The sequence below is a fragment of the Zonotrichia leucophrys genome, chromosome Z, assembly GCF_028769735.1.
Source record: "Zonotrichia leucophrys gambelii isolate GWCS_2022_RI chromosome Z, RI_Zleu_2.0, whole genome shotgun sequence".
Classification (NCBI taxonomy): Eukaryota; Metazoa; Chordata; class Aves; order Passeriformes; family Passerellidae; genus Zonotrichia; species Zonotrichia leucophrys.
Window position 1 is genome coordinate 8,912,852 of NC_088200.1, and position 18,207 is coordinate 8,931,058.

The 18,207-nt window shown below is 56.2% G+C and overlaps 1 protein-coding gene across 6 annotated transcripts in view; it reads right to left on the reverse strand.

The window, feature by feature from the left end:
- Nucleotides 1–74: 74 nt before the first annotated feature.
- ATOSB (atos homolog B) overlaps nucleotides 75–18,207 on the reverse strand; it is a 39,318-nt gene continuing 21,185 nt past the window's right edge. For 3 of the 6 annotated variants that reach the window (XM_064735324.1, XM_064735321.1, XM_064735325.1), the window contains 9 exons: nucleotides 9,568–9,660; nucleotides 8,784–8,970; nucleotides 5,958–7,214; nucleotides 4,332–4,390; nucleotides 3,920–4,016; nucleotides 3,335–3,493; nucleotides 2,903–2,971; nucleotides 2,235–2,440; nucleotides 75–1,939 (listed from right to left, as the gene is read on the reverse strand). In XM_064735324.1, coding sequence (XP_064591394.1) covers nucleotides 1,786–1,939; nucleotides 2,235–2,440; nucleotides 2,903–2,971; nucleotides 3,335–3,493; nucleotides 3,920–4,016; nucleotides 4,332–4,390; nucleotides 5,958–7,049 — 1,836 coding nt within the window. In that variant the 5' untranslated portion in view covers nucleotides 7,050–7,214; nucleotides 8,784–8,970; nucleotides 9,568–9,660 and the 3' untranslated portion in view covers nucleotides 75–1,785. Of the gene's footprint in view, nucleotides 1,940–2,234; nucleotides 2,441–2,902; nucleotides 2,972–3,334; nucleotides 3,494–3,919; nucleotides 4,017–4,331; nucleotides 4,391–5,957; nucleotides 7,215–8,783; nucleotides 8,971–9,567; nucleotides 9,661–13,541; nucleotides 13,640–14,007; nucleotides 14,031–14,436; nucleotides 14,703–18,207 lie in introns of those variants that run through there. The other 3 variants (XM_064735322.1, XM_064735323.1, XM_064735326.1) reach the window with 3 other exon arrangements.

Here is an 18,207-nt window from a genome sequence, read left to right on the forward strand (position 1 = left end):
CGGCTCCTCTGGCCGCGGCCCCCGGTTCCGCCCGCCCGGGTGCCCGCGATTCTGCACCGCCCCCCTCAGGGCGCGGCAGCCCCGGTCTCGTTCTGGAGCTCCAAACGGATGTTTATTAAATTAGAAACGAACACGAAAAGTACCGGCACGGCTTTCGCGAGCTCGCAGGGCCACGGCGAGAGGGCTAGCCCCGGTGACCTGGGGGCGAGGGGGACTCTGGTGTCATGGCAGTCCCCGAGAGCCGCTGGCCAGGGCAGTGGGGGAGCGGCCCTTGGTGTGAGGGGGATTCAGATCCACGGCTTGGGGGATCCAGGGCTCCGGTGTGGGGGGGTTGAGGCCCCCGGTGTGGTATATGGGCAGGTTCAGGCTTCTAACCCCAGCGCAGCAGGGCCGGAGCTGCTCGGCCGCCCCCGGGCAGGGCAGGGCAGGACCTCACCCCCACAGCCCAATCCCGGCCCATCCCCACACTGAGCCCCCTGCGCTCGGGTCTCAGCCCCAGCGGTGGGAGCTGATGTGCCTGTCCCTCTTTTATTCTCTCTGACAGAGGGGCTGAGGATCCCCGCAGCCTGGGCTAGCAGGGGAGTCTTGCCGAGACCCTCAGAGGACAGAGAGGTGATACAGACAGGGAATATGCAAGCTTGTTTTAGCCTTGGCCCTGTCCCTCTGACTGCCCCAGTCAGGATTCTTCCAGTCCTGCTCCTGAGTAACCAGCCCAAGTTCCAGAGTCTGATTTCCTCTGTTGCTTCCCCATTTCCCCATTTTTCTAAGCTGGGGCTCCTGACCATCCTCCAGCTCCTGATCACCCCGCCGGCAGACCCTACCCAAAGCTGCCTCCTGCATGGGATTCCATGGGATTCACTCCACACCCACAGACAGTGCAAAGTTCCTTTTTTTTTTTTTTTTTTTTTTTTTTTTTTTTTTTTTTTTTGGCAATTTTCTCAGATTCACAGCTCACGTGCTCTGGAGGCTCTTGCCCAGAGGGCTATCCCCATATTCCTGCAAAGAGCTCCAGGTCCCCATCCACGTGGCAGCTGTGTCTCTTACCTTCAGGAACCTGGCAGTGGCCACTCCCTTGATAGCCATAGGCCTCTTGGGTTCTAGCTTACCCTAAAAGACTCAGAAGAGTACAGGACGCACAGGCCTCTCCAAGCTGCTTGGAGTTGGGCTGGCCCTGCAAAGCTGGTTCCAGTGAGTCTCAGCCTGTCAGTGCGCCTTTTAATACACCTCTGATCTGGGAGCACTGGGTCACTCTCCCTTCCATCGGCTGAGGCTTCCCTGTCCCTAATCACCCTCACAGTCCCCACAGCCCTGCCTGAACACAGGCAGCCTGGTGCAGGCAGGGCTGAAGGGAAGAACAAGCACAGCACCTCTGATCCTCTGCACCAGCCTCCTCTGTGCTCCCAGCAACAATAAATACTAATAAATACAAACTCTTGCACACTTTCTGCTCCCAGACCTGAGGCCAGTGTGGGAGGACTCACTCTCAGCTCCAGTCCATCTCTTCACTCCCACCCACCCAACCTCAGCCAACAGCCGAGTCTCCAAGCTGGGAGCAGTGCCAGCAGAAGGCTTGGGCATGTCCCTGGGGTGCCAGGGCTGCTCCTCAGCCCCTGCCCCTCTTGGTGAAGTGCCCTGGGTGATCCCAGCCCTGCTGCAGAGCGTGGTGTCCGTGCTGGTCGGGAGGGTGGATGATATCTCAAAGCAGTGCTTGGTGGCCCTTTTCTCTCCCCTAAGTGCTGGGCTGGAGGCTCCCCAGTGGCCCTGGGGGGCAGGGAGTGAAGGAGGTCAGGCCCGGGGTGAGTAGCAGGGGTTCCGCGGCATCTCTGTGAAGGATTTCAGTTCGTAGGGGATCCCCGAATCCACCTCAATCGACTTGCGGGAGAAAAGCAGCCGAATGTCGTCGTGAAGGTAGATCTTCCCTGACTTGGAGCTGTGAAACCTGTGTGGAGACAAGCAGGACAGAGGGACCTCAGGCTCCCCAGGTAAGGGAAGGCCATCCTCAGTGAGGGCACAACCCCCTTGACTACTTTGGCCCCTGGCTAATGTGGGCACCCTCTGATTGCCTTCAGAGGGACAGAGACAGCTGCCCTTGGGCAGGATGGCAGCTCCAACCTCCTCAAAGGAGCAGCTGCTCCTCCCCAGTCTCTCCTGCTGCCTGGCAGGCTTGGGACAAGACAAGAGAGGAGCACAGGGATGACCTTGGGGCAGGTGCCCATTGCCCCGGCATGCTTTACCTTAGATGCATCAGGTAGCAGAGGACCCTGCGGGGTGGGCTGGTGCCCAGTGGGTCACTGGGGGCCACTGTGGGCCCCTCTTCCTCCCCCACGGGCACCAGGAAGATGCGATGGCGTAGGAAGGTCATGTGGTTGGCCGGCATGTCCTGGAAGTCGTATGTCACCAAGAACATCTTCACCACAGTCTTGTTGGGGTTAAATAAGGTCTGGGGGCAGAGGGGTAGGGGGTGAGACTGAGAAGGATGCAGGGCAGAGATGGGGCATCTGGGAGCAGAAATTGCTGGACCAAGAAACCAGAAAGCCCCACACAAATCCTAGAGGGCTTAGCCTGAGTGCCATAGCTTTTTCCACACACCTTCACACTTGTGCTCCTCTTCCATGACATCCCATTCCCACTGCACATACGCACTTTTCTGCCAAAACCCTCACACGCCCTTCCTTCCCTGATTCTCCCATCACCTTGTCTCCTTGACAGCACCCTAGGTACCCTGTGCTCCCCTCTGCTATGCTGTGGTGGTGGCCATTTAATCTCTCTGCAGGAGACACCCCTTCCAGCTGCTGCCCTGCCTACAACAGCATGGAGCATTTCCCTCCCACCCCCAGCAGGGCAACCAGAGCCCAACCAGCCCCATCCCCACAGTGCTAGTGCAGGCCAGGGAATGACTCACCACTTGGATGGTTCCAGCTTTGGGGACACTGTAACCCTTCTTTCCCAAGGCCTCCAAGTCAATCACTCCCTGGGGCAAAATAAACAGCGTGTGAGAGAGGGGAAAGCCAAGGGAAAGCTGGGAACCAGCATGGGCCTGAGACTCCCTTGCTGGGAACACCTGGTAGAAGTTAACGAGAAGACCCCCACCTCAGCCCCTTCCAAACCAGGAGAAGAAACAGAGAGGTGGTGACAAAAGAGGTGATGACAATGGCAACCATGAAGCAGCAGAGCCTGAGTATGTTCCCTCTTCTTTCCCTTTTCTGGGTTAAAGACTGCTCCTGGCACAGGCAGCCATCTCCCTTAACAGGTGGTTGCTGGAGCCACCCTCTACAGCCAGGGGCTGCCCCAGGGTGTCAGGGTACAGTCCCCCCAGCTCCCCACATCCATGTACCAGGAAAGGCGAGGGCACGCTGTGTTCAGAGATGTCGAAGTAGGTGACGTCGACAGGCAGGGTGACATGCTGGGGACAGTAGGAGCCACTGGCACCAATCTCTGCTGTGAAACCCTCGATCCTCCCCGATGGTGCAAAGCGCCCCTTCAGGATGGACTCCTGAGAGGGAGGGAAGCGTTAGGGAATCTCAAACACCAGCCCTAACCCCTGCCTCAATGCTCCAGGTGAAGTCATCCCCATCTTCACTGCACCCAGCTGACTGCTTGCCCTCGTGTGCCCAGAGACCTCATTCTGAGACAGACCCACCCTGAACTGCTGGAATAACACCAACCATCTAACAAGGAGAAGCAGTGAGAGTGCCTTGGCTCAGCCTGGCAGCACCTATCTCAGCAGGTTCCACCCAAGGATCTGCTGGCTGAGCCATGCTGCTGGTGGGGCTGTGTGGTGGCGACTGCAGGCAGGCCTTTTGGGGACAATCAGCCCAGTCTCACACCACAGCTCCCATCAGGTGCAGCCTCTCACTCATTGCTAGCCCTGCATGCAGTCCCCAGGACCCACCTTCCCACAGCAGAAAGGCACCCTTACCTCAAAGTTGCCCAGCAGAGCGTGGCTGACAGTGGTGGTGGCCCAGGGCACTGTGGGGGACCTGGTGCCCCTCCGGAGGCTGGTCCGGAGATGTCGCCTTGGAGTGAGGAGAGAAGACTGGTGTTGGACTGAAGAGCACACAGCCCTGGGTTATTCATGTCTCTGGGAATGTGGATCCCTCTCCAGGTCCCCCATACCTCTGCTAGAGGTTGAACCCACTTTCCTACATCCCAGGGGAAGAATAAACACCACCCCCGCCCCATCTGCAGTCCTATGGAGGGGAGATACATGGGCCAGGGCAGGGCAGAGGACTCAACCCAAGGTAAACCTCCCATGGGGCTGCAGGGCACTGAGGTGGGCAGGTCCACCCTGAGCCCCCACGTCCATCCCACGGGGCTGCCAGCACACTCACGATTTGAGACGCAGCCCACTCTTCAGCCTCCTCCCGACCGCAGTGCAATCTGAAGAGCTCTGAGAGGACACGAAATGGAGAGCCATGTTAGGGCAGCAACCACTGGGAGGTGCCATCGTCCCTTGTCCTGCCCCATATTCCCATGACAGTCTCAGCAGATGGAACAGGCTCCTGTCCTTGAGCAGCCATCAGCAGCCTCTGGAGGAGTGGCCAACAGGGCAGCACAAGGACTGGGGTGTCTGGTGGGAACATGGGGTTGCCCAAAACCTGAAGTGGCTCAGCTGGGAAAGAGAGTGTTGACACCCAAGAGTACAACACACTGTTCCCTCTTTAGAAAGCAGGTCTCAGGAGCAGCCCCAGTGGCAAACACCTGTAGACAGAGCCATGCAACGATACCCCCTTGCACCTCCCAGGGACTGGTGACACCTACAAGGACACTTGCGGACCAGCCTCTGAAAAGTTCTGTCCCCTGGTGATTCATGCAAAGTCCTCAGCAGTGCCACCAGGCAGTGCCACCCCTACTCACAGCTAGGATCCTACAGCTGTGGGGTGGGGGAGTTAAAGCCACAGTCACACTGCAGCCTCCTTTTAAAGATGTCCCTTTTTCAGGGGCTTTCTCTTCTGGAAGCCACACAAAGGGTAGCACAACACAAAGGGATGATGGAGCTGGCTGGCATGACCAGGCGGGAAAACCCAGGGAAGCTGCTGGAGGGCTTCACTCTGCAAGGACAGTGCTGGGGGCAGCTGGGCTGGGGGACAGTCATGAAAAAGGCACACAGCAATGGAGCTGTGTGCCATGGATGGTGTGACCCAGCTCCAAGCAGCAAGAAGCCAGGGTAGCTCTGACATCAGTTCTTGTGTGTCCCCACACCAAGGGATGCCCTAGAGAAGAAGAAGGGGCCAGGTTTGGCCTGAGCCTCCTGCAGCCTCAGCTGGCACGACAGGGTGAGGGCAGGGGGCTGATAAGAAGGGCAGGGTAACAAAGGGAGAATTTGAAGCAGCTCCTGAGCTGCTAGGGAGGGTTGCAAACCTCACACGTCTGCCCCATTGCTGAGAGCTTGTGGCACCTTGAGGACATGCCACAGGGACCCCAACAGGGCAGAAAAGCCAGTGGCATCTCTGTATACAGCACTGGGCTCCTTGGTCAAAGCATGTTCAGTCCCACTGCCTGCCACTGGTCACTTGCTCTAAGGGGCATCATGGCCAGGAGTTCAAGCCATCCCACACATCTGCCTTCCTTGTCACCAGGCAGGCAGAGGCCAGCCCTCTTTCCAATCTTGCTGGTATATCATGGCCTAACATGAAGCCATCAGACACCAAAAGTGGCTTCATGACATGTGCAGCTCTCACTGCCATGGGGAGGTTGTCTCCTGCCCAATCAAGGCTCTCCAGGAGAAAAAGCAGTTGCATGCAGAGGATCTAGTGACTGCAAGATGTCAAGATTTGGTTAAAACAGACCATGTGTGTCAGGGCTGACTGTCAGCTGCGGCCTTGCTCACACCAGTACTGTAGCTCAGGGATAGCACAGGGCATGGTGCCACAGTGGACCACACTGCCCACAAGCACAGTCCTGAGCTCTGGGCATCCCCAGGCCATTCCCTGCTTTCCCCTGGGAGCAATGCTCACCTTGGCTGCAGGAAGCAGGTGATTCCAGAACGGAGCTCCCTTGGCATCAGTGCTGCGGCAGGCTGTGGGCACAGGATGGCATGGCAGGACCCTCTTTTTCCTTGCTGGTGGGGACAGGCTCTCATCCTCAGAGCAGGAGTCGGCCATAACCTCACCAGCGGGCAGCAACTTCCTTTTGGCTGGGCAGGTGCTGCTGAGCTGGCTGCTCCCACAGGGTGTCATCTCCTGGGAGCTCAGGTTGCTGGGCTCGGGGCTGAGTGCTGTCTGTGGAACTGGGGACTCCCTGCACCCATTGGCCACTGCTGGCCCTTCTGCTTCTCCACAAGCCCTGCTGGTGTGAGCTGGGCTGCTCCCTGGCTTCTCTCTCTTCCCACCAGGGTCCAACTGGGTTGTTTGTGCAATACTGTGCAAATCAAGGTGAAGTACATTGCGGCCACTTGACGGCTCCCCATTCTCTCCATAGTCTATGGGCTGATCCCCTGATGAGACAGGGCAACTGTCTCTCATGTGCAAAGTACTGCAAGCAATGTGCTGGGGCCAGGAGGAGGAGGAGGAGGAAGAGGAGGAGGAGGAGAAGGAGACATCCTGTGACTTGTCCTCTCTGCTGGCCTTGGGGCTGTGGCTAGGGCTGCCCTCACAGCGGTGCTCCACCACCCGCAGCCCGCTGTGGGAGAAGTGTTGGGCAGAGCCGCAAAGGGAGAGCTCCTCCACCAGCAGACCATCTTCAAAAGTATCATCATCATCCAGGGAAGGCTGTCCAGGGCCTCCATCCACCCCCCTGTCACCCCAGTGAGTTCGTTTGGGATCTCGTCCCCCCTCCAGAGTTCGCTGCTCGGGGTATCCCCTCTTGACTGCTGGCCGGGTGCCTGCCCGCTGCTCCGTGCTCTCAGAGGAGCTGGAGAGATGGGAGAAGATGGACACCTGGTAAACCTTCTGGCGCTTGATCTCTGTCTCATTGTAGCCCATGAGGATGCTGCGGTGTGTGCAGCACTGCGAGGAAGGCTCCAAGGGTGTCTCCCCCCTGGGCCGGGACAGGCTGGGCTCCGTGCTGCGCTCTGGGGGCAGAGGCGTCTCTGTGTGGATGTGCCGCATGGAGCCTCACTTGCTGGGACTCCGAGCGGAGCCCATGCAGCAGCAGGAAGGGGACTGTAAAGTGCCACAGGTCAGGGTGCAAGGGCAGAGGGTGGAAGCTAGGCCTCCTCTCACTCAGGATTTCTGTGTGAGCCCTCTACTATGAGGTGCTCTGCAGCACAGCATCTGGAAAAAAAGAGAGCAGAGGGATGAGGATCAGCCCTGGATCTCCATCCTCATCCAGGCTTCCAGCTGCAAGGAACCCACTGGGACAGGGCTCCTCACACAGCCCACTTGAATCACCCTCTCGAGGGACAGGAAGAGGAACTTAGCTGATGTGCCTTTCTGGGAAACCCTCAGGTATCACTCAGCTGCAGGTTCAGCACACGCTTCCTGGCTTGGGCAATGAGAGAAGTCTCCAGACAGGCAGGAGACAACTGTGGACAAGTCTGGACAGGTGGGGAGGAAGAGGCCTGCCCTCTGCCAGGGACACGCTTGTGCTGTTGTGGAGCACAGGAGTCAGGCAGGTCAGACCAGTCCCAGGGGCTCAGGCCTGTAATCACCCCTTTGGGCAACAGCAGCAACATCTCCCAGTGCTGGCCAAGACGTCCTGCCTTGGCCACGTGCACTGAATGAGGCAGGGCTGGTGCCAGCCCCACAGCAGGGACAGGAACCTGTACAACATCCCTGTTACCTCTGCCAACTTGGACCAGCTTGGAGATCAATCCGCAGCTGGGAGATAGCAGGGTCACCATCCACCCACTCCTGCCAGCTCCAAGGGCCTACCCTTCTCTGTGCAGCATGGTGACTCGCTTCTGATTTTCAGTCCAGTTTGAGAGCTGTGAGAATCCTGTCTACATGTTGGCTGGTTTCAGGCATGAAAAATACTGAAATGGCTACAAGAGCTGAGGAGATGCAGGAAAAGTCACCAGCAGACTGAGGACAAACTGCCCATGCCTGGCAGCTCTGCCTTTTGCCTGTCTTTGCAGCTGTGCCTGATCTTGTGGAGTAAGGGCTTAGGGCCAAGTGAGCTATAGGGAAATTTGTTCTCCAAGTGGATCAAGGCTATGTGGAGAATGAGCCTGCATATGTTATTTTGATCCTGCTGGGATATGGATGTGAAAATGGCAGGCCAAGGTGCTTGAGACGAGGGACTCTGTGTAAAAGGAGTGATAAAAGGTATAACCATGCACCAGGATATGCTGGGGACTGACTGGCTGGAAAGCAGCACAATAAAAAAGGCCTTGGGGGTCCTGGTGGGTGCCATGTTGACCATGAGCCAGCAATGTGCCCTTGCAGCAAAGAAAAACAATAGTGCACCAGGCACAGGATTAACAGCAGGTTGAGCAAACTGATCCTCCCTCTTTGCTCAGTGCTGGTGAGGCCACATCTGAGAGAGTGCAAAACAGGGACACTAAAAAATTAAGGGAATAGAGCATTTGTCCTATGAGACCTGGGACTGCTCAGCCTGGAGAACAGAAGGCTCTGAGATCTCATCTAGATATCTAGATAAGAGGTGCCCTCTGAATATCAGAAAACACGGTTTTGTTTAACCATGACCAAGCATAAACAGTTACCTAGAGATGTTGCGGAATCTTCTTCCTTGGAGATATCCACAAGCAATCAGGACAAAGTCCTGGGCAATGGCTCTAGGTGGGGCTGGTCCAGATAACCTGCACATGTTCCAGCCAACCTCAACCCCTCTGTGTAACCCCCAGCAGTGCAGCCCATCCTGGCTGCCCCCACAGTTCTCACCCCTGCGTGTCTCTGGATCAGCCTCCCTGCCCCGCAGCAGGCGGTCCTTGGCACAGCTGGCTGCAGACGCCTGCCAGTCAGGCACCCCCCAGAAGCGGCGTGGCTGCCGTGGAATGGCTCCCACCATCACGGTGTGCCTCCGAACCTTTGCAACGTCCTCTCCAGCTCTTCAGGGTCCACAGTAGCTCTGAGGGGAAGGAAAGGGGGAGATGCAGGGCTGGGGTGATTCAGATGCTTCCTGGGAGAAGGGCAGGAGGGTGCTTCCTGTCTGCAGGGTCACGCAGGCAGGGAAGGTAGCATCTGGGCTCATCCTTTCCCAGCCTCCCAAATCAAAGGCCACATACATCTCAGTCACCTCAGGCAGTGCTAACACATTGATTTCCATTTAAACCACAAATATTTTAAGCTAAGCTGTGAACTCTCACACCTGGCTTGATTTTACATCCCTTTTGCATGCCTTCCTGTATGAAACCCTGTGCATAGGAACAGATTCCTCTTTCTTTCTGGCGACCATTTCATGCCTTGCTTTCCAAGACACTGCAGCAACCTCTGGGCCTCCAGCTAGCTCCTGGTCTCATGTTCACCTCCTCCCCCTTCCACCCACAGCACAGGACACTTTCTGGTTCTACAGATAAGGAGAAGAGCTTGGAATTGTTTTCTTCCAATATGAGATGCCTGTCAGGGAAGGCAGAAATGAGGAGCCTGACAGCCCTGAGCCATAATGGCCCCCTACCAGTTTTCCCCAGCACAAAGACAGCAATCCTTTCATGTGCACAGCACTCACCTGTTCAGATGTGCCCTTGATGCACAACAGAGATTTGCAGATGCAACACAGCTCCCCTGTGGTCATAATCCACGGGCACTGCAGCTTTGATGCCTGGAAGAGGGTGTGGAGAAGAGTCAGCTGAAGCAGCAGCTCATGGTGCAACACCTTAAGAGTGTGCAGGAGCCCTTGAGCACCTCCACCCTCAGCACCTCTGTGGCAGACAACTCATGGACTTCACCAGCCTAGGCACCTCCAGGTAAAGGAGGAAATCATGCCTATCCATAGGGACCATGCCCTCCCCACCTCCTTCCTATGCATCCCTCAAACGGCGACTCACTGCAGCAGCCATCCAGTGCGAAGTCACTGTCTGGGCAGTGAGTACTGCTCTGAAGGCTGGAAACAGCAGGACCAGGGGCCAGGCAGATGAACAAAAACCCCAAATGGATGCTCAGAGACAGCAACACTCAAGTGCAATCCCCTTCTGGCATCCTGGTCTGACAAATTTTGCATCCCTGCAACTTGTACATGGGAAGCCAGCATCAGCTGTGCTCACTCCCTGACCTCACCTGCCCCAGAAAACAGGCTGTTCTTTCACTACATTTCCAACAAGATTTGTAATTACACACTCTCATGACCAGTCTCTGAGAGCTGGACAGCTCAAAAGCCACCACCACTGCTGGGGAAGGGCACTGCCAGCAACCAGCCAGAACAGGACCTGTTGAGATACAGCTGCACCCAAGGAGCACTTGCAGCATAACAAGCCACGGGTCTAAAACCTCAACAAAAGCTTTTTGCAAAGACCAGCTCCTCCTGGCACCCCATGAGGTCTGCACCAAAGCAGGTAGGAAAGCAAGTCAATGCCCTCAGTTGTGGGCGGATGCTGAAGTGGTAACATGCTGGGCTCTGCCTGCCTGGAAGGCTGCTGCGTCCCTCCTCCCTCCCTGAGGGAGCCCTGTACCATGACTTGTGTGGCACTATCAACCAATGGGAAGCAAAATCAGCAACCAACGGCAAGAATCAGCTTGGTGCAGTGGAAGAAAGAGTGCGTCCATGCCAGAACAAACACACAATTTCACCTGTGTCCTTTCATTCTCTTCCCCATGTCCCACTGAAGTCACAGCCATTTTCTCCCTGGCAACCACTGCCTTTCAGGAGAATGGATGTATAAGGACAGACTGACCTGCTAGCACCACAAACCCCTCCTAGCTGAGCTCTCAACACCAGTCATCAGGTGCTGCCAGCACCAGCCACTAAAACAAGGGGCTGCACCACCTTTTGCCAAGCCCAGATACTGCTGTTTGAAGCATCGTGCTAGAAAATGTCAGCCCCACAGAAGGAACAGGAAAGTATCACCCAAAGTGTCTCCAAGTGCACCCTAAGATCTCCTTTAACATCCTCTGTAAGGAATGCCCAACAGCCTGGACGGGCAGCAGTTGGGCCATTGCTCTGCTTCTCACCCTCCTCGAGTTGCAAGGGGCTGTATTCCAGGAAGGTTCTCTTGGCAGTGCCAAGTGCCTCCCAGGGCAGTTCCTCCCTGTTGAGAGCCCATCCAGCTCACAGTAGAGCTCAGCCTCTGAGAGCACCAGGGGAGCCCACCACCTCCCCAGAGAACAGAACTTGGGACCATGGCCTCCTGCACTCCAAGCAGGGAGAAAGCACCTGGTCACCTCTGCCTTCTCGTGTCCTTGAGCCGGGCATTGCCAGAGCCCTGATTCTGGCCACATGGATGGGACAGAGCCAGGCCCAGGGTTTCACCAGCTCAGCTGAGCAGCACAGGTACCATCCCTGTGGACATAGCACATGGGGCTCCATGTGCCCATACCAAGGGTTTGGCCCCTCCTAAGCCCACATGATGCTGATTTTTTTTTTTGACAGTGTTTCAGTCCATACTGGTGCTCTAAGATAGGACTCAAAGAGCTTTGCCTCTTAAGGGAAGCCTGCTCAGAGCTCTTCCACTCTCTGTCCTGCTCCTGCCAAGCCCCCTCATTGCTCAGAGATCAGGCAGGGCCTCATGCTTTTGCCAAGATCTCCAGCACCTGGATCTGGAGCTATGCCAGGCACAGCTTTCCTCTATTTCTTTGCCTGGGGAAGGGCACCACGCTTCAACACCCAAGAAAAACCCAGTGCCAAATGACCTGCAGAGGGAGCGTGTCCCAGGTGCTGGGGCAGAAACCCCGTGTTCCTTGGGGACACCAAGCCACCAGAGCCTGATGTGGAATAACACAGCCAGGCCTGGTGGGCTTGGGTCAGTGACTTGGCTTACCTGCTGGTTCCATTCCTATTAGCACATCCAGGGGGAAACCAGGATTAACAGACCATGGTCTCAGTCTGGAGGCAACAGAGCAGGATGGCTCTGTGAGGGTGGGTTCCTGGCTGGGCAGTGCAGCAGCGGTACCACATGCCAGGCTGCAGCCTGCAAAAGGATCTGATGCTGTTCGAGCTGCACTGTGCCAGCCAGAGAGGAAGCAGGATAAGTGTGGGGCAGGGAGGGTATCTGTCATGAGGCAGAGCCCTCGGGAGCCTGGCAGGGCCGGTAGCACAGTGCCAGTGCAAGGAAAAGAGCAAGGGCTGTGCCAGAAGTTGCCACCCTCCTCCAGGGGAAATCCAGTGGCTTCCCAGAGCAGCAGCCAGTCAAGTCAGTCAAAAGGGACACACGGCCAGTGGACAAGAAGCTTTGACCTGGGCACTGCTGCCTGGGACAGAGCACCAGCCTGGTGGCTGGCAGGGTCAAGAGGGGTCTTTGCAGAATTTAGACCACAAAAAACCCCAAACCAATGCCCAAGTCCCTTTTGCTGCCTTTCTCCTGCTTCCTCTCATGGGAAAAGAGACACTGGTGGCCTCACTCAGGGTGAAACAGGAACCACACAGCCAGGAAGGAGAAGGGCCACCATTAGAAGAGGGCAAATAATCATCCTCAGAAGAAGCAGAGTACAAGGCAAGAGAAGAGGCAACAGAAACTGCTGGAAACAGACGGCCTGGAGGATAAATCATAACTCTATTGGTCCTATCTGAACCCAAGGAGAAGGAAGGAAATCTAAGCAGTGTGAGCACAAACCCAGGAGCTCCCTGGCACAGGCTAAGAGCAGTGCTTGTGACGTGCCAGCAGGCAGAAAGTTTCCGTCACAACCCTGAAGGATGGCAGCACTAACAGCAATGCTGCCACCAGAGAAGGGTTCCTGCACAGTCTGGCAGACCAGGCATCTCACCATCAGGAGAGGGACAGACGTGTGAGCTGGGGACTACCTCCAGCACTGCAGCAGAGGTGGCAATCCCAGGGAGAAGCTAACAAGATGCTAGAGGAGCAAACTGTGCCTGAAGGGAAAAATGACCACTGGCCATGGCTCTGACACTATCCTGAAATTCAGGCTGGGGAGGAAGGTGCTGACACTTGGTGAAAACAAGAGAAAAAGAAGGAGAGGGAGGGGGAATGGATTCAGAGGGAGGGAGCTTCCTTGCCCCACTGCAAGGGCAAGTGCTGCTCTTGAGGGTCCTCAGGAGGCCTCCTGCCATGCCAGATTTATGCAGCTGCAGAGCCTTGTTCAGTGTTAGCCCCTGCTAGGAATGGAGAGGAAGCCCGAGCACAGAGAAGAAGGATGGGGCAAGAGGTATTGCCCATGTCACAAGTGCAATCTCCTAGAAAACACCAGACAGATCTTTTACAGAGACCCAACACCTCCTTGTGCCCACAGCACCATGTCCCTGAGGTGCTGCTGCTCCCTCCCATCCCTCGGGAGGTGGCACTGACAGGGTGCAGAAGCCCCCAGGAACAGAGCAGCCCTCTCTGCAGCGCATCTTGCTGGGGCTCCAAGCTGCAGCAACCTCCTCAAGGGCTGAGCTCTGCCCAGCAACATGCAGTGCCTCCCCAGCCCCAGCCTCAGACTCGGGTGCCGCAGGGACTGAGCCCTTCCGCTCGGCCAAGTCGGGATAACACAATGAAACCTCTCCTGGGAGCCTGGGGGAGCCGGAGCAGAGCTCCCAGCCTAGGGACTTACCCCTTCCCTCTGGTGTCCCTCGTCCTGGCACAGATCACCTCGGCACACCTTTCCCAGGTGCCTGGCTTGCACACGGCGATGCTGACAATAGCCTGCGGCTGGGAAGGGGGGTTTACAGGGTCTGCAGGCAGATCCCACTATGCGACAGCCACCTGTGTAAAGCTTTCCTCCACGTCCAACCCCCTCCCCGCCAGCCTCCCCTCCACGCACGGCTGCCCCTCTTCCCAGGAAAGCGCAGTCAAAGAATGAAAAGCCGCTTAAAATCCGGCAGGACAATCGGGCAGCTCTCCAAGGCCGGCAGCACCCCCTGCCCACCCAGCCCAGCAGGTTCAAACCTCTGCGATACAGCCCACGGCCGCCCAGCTCCAGTGCTCGACCAGGAGCCCAGGAAACCTGCAGCAGGCAGGGCAGGGAAATCCCATGCAGCAGCCGCTTACGGGGAGGACAGCCCAGGTTGAGGACAGACCTTTGTCTCTGCCTGCCTGTCTCGCTCGCTCGCTGCCGGAGGAGGAAGAGGGGGGCGGTGGGGGACAGCGAGCAAAGATAACACCCCTAGGAGGGATGTCACAGCCACGTTAATCACTTGGAATTCCAGCCAGCGCGCCGCAAATATGGGCAGCAAATGGAGATGCTCAAAGCTCTAAAATAATTGGATCCTTTCACAAGAGCCGAGCCCAGAATCCAGCACAGGAATTCAGTCCCCGCTGGAAGTCGAGAGATCAAATACATGGAGAGGCAGGCGCAGCACAAGGCAATCCTCAGCCACTGCTGTATCCAGCTCCATAGCCTTTGGCGCTGCTTTAATCTCAGGTGCCTTCCCAGCGGGAGCGAGGGAGGACCACAGCGGAGAGCCCGAGTGCCCAGCTGAGGACCGGCCCCTTCCCATACAACTTACTCGACTTGTGGCAAGGTGCAGAAGCGCTGTCAATGCAAAAGAGGGTTTTGTGAGGGAGACCAGCTGCCTCGAAGCCTTGCTCGACCGGAGGAACGGTCCATGGGATGGAGACCTCTGAAGCTGCTGTTTGGCCTCCGCTGCCCTGCAGGGGATTTGCCCGGCCCGGCAGGATTCCCAGCCCGCATCACATTCCCGGCGAGACGCACACGCGGCACATGTAGGCTCCTGCTCGGCGCCTCAACGGCAATGAAAAGGCACAGAGGCTTCTGCCAGAAAACAAAGAGGCAGCGGCAGAGCTGGGGGTGGGGAAAACTCTCCGCTGCCCAAGAGGATCCCTGCAGAGGCAGCAGGATGCTGCTAGGCTCCACCGCAGCTATTCACCCCCGTTAGCCCGAGGTGGCACCTATTTCTCTGACACAGGGAGTCGAGGGTGGGCAAGCCTCTATTCCCCTCCCCGAGGCGGCACCCGGGTGAGAAGTGCTGGAGGGCACAAGCCAGGCCCAGGACAACAGCTGTCCACAAGCAGCAAATTTCTCTGTGCTGGCTCCACATCATAAAAAGCCATGCCTTTTCACCTCGGGGTGGCTGCTGCACAGGGGACGGTGCAGCCAGCATTGCACCTGCAAGCCCTGGGGAGACCCATGGCATCGGACTTGGGGCAGCATAGTGGCCTCAGCAGTCACCTTGAGGCAAGAAAGAATGTGAAAGCAAGCCCCTGGCCACCCAGGCACTGGGACATGTCAGCCAGCTCCCTTCCAGATCTCCTGTCCCTCTTCAGGGGTGGCAGCCTGAGGAACAGGCCCAGGGGATCTCAGCCACTGATGACCCTGCAGACTGGCTGTTCCAGTCCAGAGCTTGGTGCCAGCTGAAACCAATGGAAAATTTTCCACCGTGTGATTACCCAGTCACATGCCTGTGCAGCCAGTCATAGAATGGCTTTGAGGAGGCAAGTGGATCTGGCCAAGGACAGGGACCAATTCTGGTCTGCACTGCATGATACCTGAGGTCTCTGGCCATGACCAAGGCACCAATGCACCGACACAGCTCAAGTTCAATAAGGATGTTTGTCAAAGGGACACATTCCACAGACCCAGTCTGGATGAGGCCCTCACCATTCTAAGTGATCTACACATTTTAGCACCAAGAGTCCTTTTTATCTGATTTCCCAAGAGGAGGAATAACACCCTGCAGTTGGTGTCTGCAGCAGAAGCCCTGCAAACTGTATACTAACCTCTTTAACTCAACTCCAGTGGTAAGACAATCACTTACAGAACTCCCCTCCTGCCAGCTCCCTGTCCTGGGCTGTGCACCATGGGAAGCGTGACCTAGGGGTGCAGCCTGAACAGCCCAGCCCCTTTTCCAGCACTATTAGCTGGGTAGAGAAACGAGAGCCTCTGACACAGAGTTCTGGTGGTAAGGTGATGTTTTGCAGGCTGGGAGAAGACAGCACAGAAATCAGCAGGTGATGGTAGCCCTGTTGCTCCCAGCTCTGCCATCTCCTCTCTTCTCCCTCTGTCACCACTGCATATATCTACACGCATACAAAGCTTCCTTACCAAGCCACCTCCTTCTGTCTCCTGATGCCCTATAGCCATTCACACTGCCTAAACCCAGATGCACATGTGGTCCTCCCCCATGGCAGCTGGGCTCTGTATCCCCACAAGTGTGCTCCTGCTTATTCCCACCTCACCATCAGACCCTATCCTATTTCCACGAACCCCCAAGCTAAGCCCCCAGCTCTCACCTGTGCTCTGTTGCCTCCTGACTGCTGCAGTTCACACCTTAACTTACCCCAGGCCCCTCCCATTCCGACTGTCACACGCCCACAGCCCCACCAGCCCAAGGCTCCTTGCACACTCTCCCCTGATGAGTCCCTCACACCCGACAGACCCATAGCACCATCACCCTTCTGTACCTCCCCAAACAGTCACCAGGCACCTCAGGGCAAAAGTCCCAGGGATGCTGAATTGCTCTGATCAGCTCCAGGTGTCAAAGCTACACGTTTGAAGAGGGAGCAGGCAAATGGCTTGCAGTGGGGAGGGCAGCAAGGATTGTGCAGTGCAGCATTTGCCCCGTGGGAACTGCCCCTTCCCAGCACAAGCCCTCTTGCAATACACTTCCCTTTACTGTAAGAGCCCTCCAAGGGAGGTGCTTGAGCACAGGCACTCGGGCCTCCTGCTTGGTTACCAAGCTGCAGCCTGCAGATAAGGCTGCAGCAGCTGTGGGGACATTCAGCATCTTTTCCACTCCCTGTACTAGACATGTACGTGGCACAGGGGGAGGAGATACCACACACACACACACACACGGCTGTGCACACACACCCAACTCATTTCCAGCTGTAATTTAGAAAGGCTCAAGTCTAGCCCAGGCCAGAGTGATGACATGTGCTGGACAGGTATTTGGGCCACAAGGGTGAGGCTTTGTCCATCTTTGATTTTAAGAAGATTGACACAATCAGGGTTACTGCAGGGAAGGAGTATTTTCACCATGAATTGAATGTCCTGCACTTTGTCATAGGAAAGGAAAACCTCTCTTTCCTGTAGGACTGAAGGTGAAACGCCCTGATGGACTTAGGAAAAGGGTGTCATATAAACATTCACAATGTTGCCCATAATGAAGACAGCGTGAGCAGAAGGCCCTAAGAAGGAAAACATGGGGGTAAGAGAGACTGTAGATGTATCCATTTGAGGGGCAGCAGGAGACACGATCCAGCTCCTATTACAGCCCATGAAACTGCAAACCTCCTGGTCCACAAGAGTGATCCACCCCTGGGGCCCCACAGACAGCAGAGGCAGCTAAGTCAAAAACATCTTCACCCTGGTGGTTGATCCATGCCCTGAGGACACAGATGTCCCTCTAGACCTGACCCTCCTAGGGAGACAAAGCCTTGAGAGACCTAAGAGTTCTCCATGGCCTACCAGAAACCAGCTCATCTCCTGCCACACAGCACTTGCTCCTAAAGCTGGGAACAGACCTCATGGATCTCTTGGCCCAAACCACTAGACCCTGCTGTTCCTGATGTGCAGGAGGGTACTGTAATATGAATATCCAAGTAAAGCCAGCATGCCCAGAGCAGTATTGAGTTATGTGTGGACTGCCAAGGAAGGGAGAGCAGAGTGCACAGGGCGATGGCAGCCCAGTGTCAACAAGCCCAAGGGAAAGGCTGAAAGGAGCAACTTCAGAAGGGATCTGGGGACTAACATGGTTTTAGAAAATGTTCTAGACCTTGAAAACTCACATGAAGGGAGCCCAAACTTCCACCCAGCCTCTGCCAGATGAGAAAGCAGATGTAGCTACTGCTGCAGGTCAGCTTAACCCAGGCACCAAGGCTAAGGCAGACCCCTTTGTTCTGGTTCATTACTCTTGCAGACAGGATGGGTCAAACACTGTAAACACCCTCTGAACACTTACACACCAGACATGGGCTTCTGCAGCATCAGACACCAGGTCAAAGCTCAGAGACACAATAAATCACAGAGCAAAGTTGTTCCTGAAGACAAGGCTCATAAGACTGCCAGCAGCCAGCCTTGCAAAAGGACAGGATCAGGAAAAGAGCAGCCATGAGAATAAAAGGCTGGCAAAGAAACAGAAAACACTGGGAGCAAATAATTCTTTCCAGACGATCCTTTGGGCTCATCTCAGCATCCATCTGCTGAGGATGGTCAAGCAGCTGCAACCTTTAAAAAAGCTACCAAGTGACTTCCTTTCCAATCACCACTATCTCTGGGACAGGCACCATGGGGAAGATAAACTTTCCATCTGGAGGGC